At 53.7% G+C, this 7092-nt stretch overlaps 1 protein-coding gene across 1 annotated transcript in view; it reads right to left on the reverse strand.

The window, feature by feature from the left end:
• Positions 1-2277, reverse strand: part of SHROOM3 (shroom family member 3) — a 17936-nt gene extending 15659 nt beyond the window's left edge. Inside the window, exons 1-2 of the mRNA XM_010136000.1 lie at positions 2219-2277; positions 1-389 (exon numbers count right to left, since the gene is read on the reverse strand). Coding sequence (XP_010134302.1) covers positions 1-389; positions 2219-2277 — 448 coding nt within the window. The remainder of the gene's footprint in view (positions 390-2218) is intronic.
• Positions 2278-7092: the final 4815 nt, after the last annotated feature.

The raw sequence follows: 7092 nt of genomic DNA on the forward strand, positions 1-7092 counted from the left end.
AGGACTTCACCTCGTACTCCTCGGAGATCCCTCGCTGGGCGTCGTAGACTGTCTTGACGTACCGGATGTCCGCTTGCCTCATTCCCTCCTGTTGGCCACCGCGGGACTGCGTGCTGTCCGGGGAGCAGGAGTGGTCCTTGCTGAAGGGAGGAGCGGGATACTCAGGGATGCTCGAGTTGGTGGAGAAGGAGCTGTAGGCAGAGTCTCTCTTGCTGTGGAGGTGGGAGAGCTGCTCGATGCTGTTGGTGGATTTGGCCGGGGACAGGTGACAAGGGTGGTAGCCAGGGGAGGAGTGGTCCAGGCTCTCCATGCTGCCCCGGGAGCTGTACTGGTCGGGACTTCTCCTCAGGTAGCCATGCTCATAGCCAGAGAGATCGCTGGTGGAGGAGCTGGGGAAGAGCGAGAGACGAGTAAAAACCCACTGTCAGCAGAGGAGAGGCACAACAATTTATAAGCGAGCTCAGAAGCAAGATGTTTAGTTTTGAGAAGTGCAGATGAAAACCCATATTTGGGCCTTGCTCCATCCCCTGTTTGCAGTCATCCCAGTTCACAAAGAGGAACTGCTTGACATTGCAACACATGGCTCTTATTTACCACAGAAGGGTGGGAGGGAAGTTCAGACGCAGAGACAGCGCATCTCTGGAGCCAGGCAGGATCAACCCCACCCATCAAACCTATCCAAAGCACTTGGAAAGCTGAATGGGTGCCGACGCCACCGAGCAGGAGGAGAGGAGCACGAGAGGCTCGTGCAGGGAATCTAATCTCTTTCCTTTTTTTCCCATTTCATTTCTTTTTATGGAGATGAAGGCTATGCCCTGGCAGGCTTCCTGGAAATTCAGCTGTCCCAGGGAGAGTTTGTTTGCTGCAAGAAACCTAAACTGACAAGACAGAGAAGAGACGCATGTGTTTGTGCATGGAGGCAAGAGGGGGGACACCAACAGGAATGGCTGGAGAACGTCCTCACAACCGCCTCCTCATGCAGCTCAGCAGGTGCAGGTGCCCCTGGGCTCCTGCTCCCAGCTACACGTGTGCTGGAAGAGGCCTTGTGACTGCCAGAGATGTGCTCAAAAAGGATACTGTCAGTGGGAAGGGAGCTCCTTGTGCCGGCCATAGTTCCTGTACACCTCACGGGGGGATAGCACACATTTATGTGGAGTTTCCCCTCACTAATCTCTCTTCTCAGCCTCAAGCACATTCACTGGGGAGCATAGCCTGAGCATTTCACGTCTCTCCCCTCTGCTCCCAGCTCCCCTCCCTTAGCTATCACCTTCCCTAGCTCCCTGCACAACTGCTCTCTGCCTCTCTGCAGAGAGACGTAGAGGAACACAGAGACAGGCAAACCTCGAGGTAAAGCTGCTCTACTCAGTTAAACGCACCCCTCCGGTTTAGTTTCTAAGAGACATCTCCCTGGCAATGCCCAGCCCAGCTGGCCACTAGATGTTCCCCGTGCTCCTCTTCCAGCACCCAGGAGACAGAGCCACGCTGCCAAAGCGGGGCCTGGGAAGCAAAGGCCCTTGGTGGGAAAGGAATACGCTACAGCAAGATCTGTCCCGAAGGCCAGAGACCAACACACACGTTTTCTGCAACCGTTTCCTTACTCTTTTCTCTTTTCTCCTCTCTGCCAAGGCTCAGGCTCGCCTGTAGAAGAAATGATGTTTAAATCCCAGGGACAGAGTTTCCTGCTCCTGAAACTCTTCTGCCTTTCCAGGGAAAACCCTCCAAGGGCAGAATTTAAACCTGTCCCCCCTCAAGCTGCCCCAGGCCTTACCAGCAAGCATGTTTTGGGGCTGCTCAGGGCAGCTGAGGGGTACATCTGCCCCGGGCAGCAATCCTCCCTGTACTCACCACACCACGTGGCCTCACCGGAACTGCCCCAGCTCTTCCCAACTCTAATCCTAACCCTTGCTGCTTGTCCTGCTGGATGGAGGCAACTGGTAACATTTCCTCACCACATCTTTTGTCCCCTTCCTTCACTCTAGCTTCAGGCCCTGATCTTGCAGTCAGTACCATCGAGACACATCTTTGAGCACGAGGCAGAGCCTCCCTGAAGCCGGCATGCCACTGGAAACAAGGACGGACACTGGTCTGGGACACTGGTTTAGGGGCACGTTAGCTTGGGAGCCTGATTTCTACACCCATGGGAGAAAACAAATGATATTAAAGAAAGAACACAAAGTGCTGCCTGCGCAGCATGAGGCCACAGCTGAGCAGTGCTTACCTGGAGTGGTAGGACTGATGCCAAGGGGTGCCAAGCGTGCCCTGAGATATTTGCATCATGCTGGGATCGGGTTGGTTCTCCGTGAGCTTGGTGGAATGCCAGGAGTGAGGCCGCCCTGGAGCTTCACTCCGCCTAGGTGAAAGCAGAAGGGTTTCGCACATCAGCATCAGGCCCCTCTACCTCCCAGCCAGAAGCTTTACCCCTCAGGGATGAGCCTAGGGGCCCGATCGCAGGTAGAGAGGTGATGCCCAAGTGCCAGCAACGCGGGTCCTCTGCATCCCCATGGCCTTGCAGCTGGCCAGCTGTGCCCCCGCAGCACAGGAGCTGCCCCTGCTCTAGCGCTCATCTCCACAGTTTCGAACTCCTCCTGGGAGGAGGACGAGCAGCACTGGACCTGTGTACCACCAGGGCCCAAATGTGGCAGCCTGCGGGACACCCCTGACTACCTGCAAAGCAGAAATGCAGGAGGAGGGCATGACACATCTTCAAAGCCTTTGTCTCACTGAAAATTTGACTCACGGTACAGCAGATTCTAAGGAAGTCAGCAAACAGACAGATTAAAATGCAGAGTTAAAGCAGACACTGGAAGAGGACTCCCCTAGCACTGCCTCAGACTGTGAAAAGAAACGATAGAGGAACACATGCAAAGTGAGGAACGACAGTTAGGGTCCGATCACCACCAGCACAAGTGAACGCTGGCACTGGCTGGTGGTCCCCAACGTGGAAAAGCACTGGCAGAAAGCGAGAGGTGGGACCTTTCCACCAGCAGCCTTCCCACGCGGACTGCAGCAGCACAGGTCACGCTCTCATCAACAGCTAAAAGAAGGGAGGAGAATGGACATCCTTCTCCTCCTCAGCACTTGTTGTGACAGGATTGGCTTCAGGAAAGCTGAACGGGAGGTTTACGGGGGCGAGCTGAACCGAGCGCCCTTTTACTGTGACATGTGTAGGTGTGTTTAAACTGAGCTCTTTTGTTAAGCTCCTCGCCCAGAGAAACAAGGAAGCTGAACTCTGCCGGATGGGAAGTTGGCAGGACTGTTTATGAAGCATAACCCACATTCTTGCCGTTTCTGTCGCACAGATTTAAAGTCTCTCTTTGTACTATCGAGCAGTACCAGCCCCCAGCGTTATTTTTTTCCTTGGGAAAGCACCTGATGATCGCAAGCAAAGCTCGTTACCCCTTGATTTCATCAGAGAAAAGCTGTGCTGCGCAGCCAACCTCCTGAGCCACAGGTATTTTCAACCCTTCTGGTCGTAGCGACACCACACGTGGAGAGCGAGGCAGCAGACATGCCATACCAGCTCAGCGGTCTCCACACCTACCTGATCCTGGAAACGCGGATTAAGGGTAACCGAACCTTCCCCAAGCTTCAGCTGAGAGAGGAAGCGTCGTGGGACACATGATCCCCAGCTCATGTTGCGGGCTCATGCAAGTGATCTTCAAGGAGGTGGCAGGATGGAGGCACGAGGGGTCTCTGCACGCCAGCATGTGCCGGAAGGCAGAGGACAGGGGGCCTGATCCATTCTCCACTGGATCAACTGAAAGATTCTCCTTGAGACGGAGCTCTGGGGCTGTCAAAGAAAGGCACAGCCGATGCCGCCAGTGCCGCGTGTGGGCGTTCAGTTCCTAGCTCCAGCCCTCTGGAGCACCTGAAAACAGCACCTTGCTTCACCCTGCTTCCTCCAGCTTAGGTGATAATTATTCCTGCCTCATCAGGGCGGAGGACTGGAACTGGAGTGCAACACGAGAGCGAGCAGCGCAGCATCCAAAGGAGAACGGCTCCTCTGCCAGCTCTGCCGACAGCTGTCGGTTATCTTGCTCTGCTGCAGAGCCCGGCTTTGAGGAAGCACTAAAAGCCAGTGCAAGACTAAACCCTTCTTGGCGAGCGGGGCAGAACTGTTTTTGTAAAGCCCACAACGTCACATCCTGATTCACCCCAGACAAACTGGCTGAGGGATAAAACTTGCAAATGCAGCAGCTAATTCCTGACTTGAGAGAAGACAAATAAATCATTCGGTATTTAACCGGTGTAAATTTGGTGCAGCTCAGTCGCCTTCAATGAAACCAGGAGCAACGGCTGACACTTGGCTCCAGGAGGCTGTAGGATTTCAAAAGGTAGAACTGTAGTAACAACAACAACAGTAATAAAACACCTTCACCCCTTATCCTTTATGCCAGTTCCTCGAGGGCTGCACCTCTAGCACACCTGTGAAAGCGTCTTGACAATCCTATTACTAAAAAATACTCCACTTCAGCTGATGGAGAAAGTGATCCCTCTGCTGCAGGTGCCGAGGCTGGAAAAGAGCCTCCCGGTTCCTCGTGGACACCTCCAGCGATCAGATGACCTGGGCAGCCAGGTCAGGCTGGCACCACGACAAACCCCTCGCAGCGAAGATACCTGGAGCAGTCAGTGGGCCTTGATGCCATGCTGGCATCTGAACAGGCTCCACGGCAGCTGGAACACCCGTTACAAACCAGACACTGCCAAATTCCCACCGCAGACTGGAAAACCAGAGGGAAAAGAATAATCTTTGATCTTATCCAGCTGCTGTGATGTCGGTGCTCCTTGTCGCTACACTAGTCCCAGCACTGTCAGACATCGGCAGCTCCTCTCCTCTAACGCAGTCTGGCAAAGGCTTGATGCAGCCCGGGCTGCAAGGCGCACGCAGACATGGCTGAGGCTCTTTACCATTAATAGCGCTGCAGTTCTCTCTTATTAGGAGAGCTGAGCCTGGTCTCTCTGTTTGTTTGCTTTTTGTGCAGAACAGTGATGGAACCTTATAAAGACACCTTGGCACGAACGCCACGAATGAATCAGCATCTGAAGAGCCAGGCTGAAGCCTTCTCCACAGCGTAACTGAAAGGTTCATTTATCTTCCTCCCAGCATTACGAACTAAAACCGCAGAGAACAATGCACTCAGTCTAAGTTCTGTTCCCTACATACTGTTCCTTGCTGTACAGGCACGACCTGAGCACTTTGCAATTCAAATCCCAGTGTCGCCCGAGAGCGCACGGATACTTGTGCAGGAAAAGGCCCGTCTTCACCCCAAGATGCTGATCGCAGCGATTCGTGTGTCCCCTCCCAGGGCAACTGTGTACCTGCATTGACAGGGAGCACAAAGACCGATTGGAATTTTCACCAGCGTGGGCCTGTCCCCAGGATGGCCCCACGGAAAAGGAGCGCTGCCATAACAAGCGTATGTTCCACAGCCGTCCCGGCGCGCTGCTGTTAAGCAGGAGATGAAGGAAGAACTAAAGCACTCAGAAGCCTATTAGGATCTCGACAGCGAGGCCACAATCTACTCAAAGCGGTGTCGCTCTTAATTAAGGTTCAGTCATGGGTCTAAAAATAAGCATAACAGACAGGGCCAATTAGAAGGAAGTCGGACCATAATGGCGTCAGCGTGATGTGTCTGTCACCGAGTCCCTCTTTCTAGGCTCGCAGAGCCCTTCTGGTCAGTGCTGGGGCAGGAGGGATCCGGAGGGAGCTCTGTCCCTTCGCAATCCTAACAAAAACCAAGGAGGACTTGTTACAAAGACGTGGAGCACCTGAAATGATATTTGCTGCCACAGATCTTGGGCAAGAGCCTCTCCTCACCCATAAGGCACAGAGAGAGCCGCACCCCTCACCCCTCTTTATCCTCAGAGCAAAACTTTCCCGAGTACAAAACACCCTGAAAACCCCCTCGTTTCAGAGCGCTTGGCTGAAATGTATGAACAGTCTCCCACCAGGACACAACCTGCTTTTCCACAGCAGGTTCACCGCTGCAGCCTCGAGAGGACAGCTCCTCTCCAGGGAATCCCTTCAGAGGATCTCACCAGTTAGCAGGGTAGGGTTAAGGGTTAGGGTCTGAAACCAAAAATAACAAAGACTATTTCAGATGGCTAGTTTGAGAGAGAACTTGCTGCCAGGACAGTCTGTCTGTGCTGTTCACACCGGACCGTGGCTTAGACACGTGGAAGCCAAGAGAGCCTCCTGCCCGGTGTGCAGAGCATGAGGAGCTGGAGTAAAGACCCTCTGTGACTTTCCTCTGCTTGCTACAGCTTTACTCTGTTTCCCGCACTGGAAAAAGAGGAGGAAAGGACAGAGGTGGGCAGGAGCCAGCTGACGGACTCACAGCCACTGAGAAGGACCCCGTTGCCTCCTGTCTTCTCCAGGCTTCCACACCGTCTCTCAGAGCATGGGCAGAAAATCGCAGCAGCCAGACCGCTGCCATGGCTCTGCACAAGTCACCGAGCGGCATCGATTTTTTCGTACTGATGAATTGGCCCAAAGGGCTTAATTCAAATAATTTTTCCTCATTCTGCTCTGGTCAGTAAATTAGTTAAAAAGACAGAAAAACAAGCATAGCTTAGATTCTTTTGCATGCTGGTATCAAACACACAGCAACTTGCAACAGGAGAGACTCGGGAACAATGGAAGGAATGTGTTTTCCCAGCCCCGCTCAGCGCTGAGGAGGAACTCGGTGGCTGGCAGCAGAACCGCTGCGCTGTGAGCCTGATTATCCAAACGTAACGCGGACAACGAGTCACGGCAGGTAACCAAGGGCATCTTCAGATAGTGGCTGGATTCTCCTCTGGGCAGCGCTCACAAACTCCATGCCAGTGGAGAAACGATAAAGGGGAGAGAAGAAGGAGGTGCTGTAGGTGCTAGATAGGTACTTCCGTGAGCGTGGGGAGATGTGTTCACAAGTGCAGTGCCTGCGGAGGGACTGCAAGGAGCAAATTAATCCAAACGAAACGCCAGACTTGGGAGCTTCTGCAAAGACCTGCAACTAGACAAGGGGCAAGCGGGGTTCGCAGAGGGCATACGCTGCGTAACTCGCTGCTGCGGGAAGGGGGGGGATGTACGGAGCTCCTTCCCCAAATGTG

Source organism: Buceros rhinoceros, unplaced genomic scaffold (assembly GCF_000710305.1).
Source record: "Buceros rhinoceros silvestris isolate BGI_N320 unplaced genomic scaffold, ASM71030v1 scaffold18695, whole genome shotgun sequence".
Classification (NCBI taxonomy): domain Eukaryota; kingdom Metazoa; phylum Chordata; class Aves; order Bucerotiformes; family Bucerotidae; genus Buceros; species Buceros rhinoceros.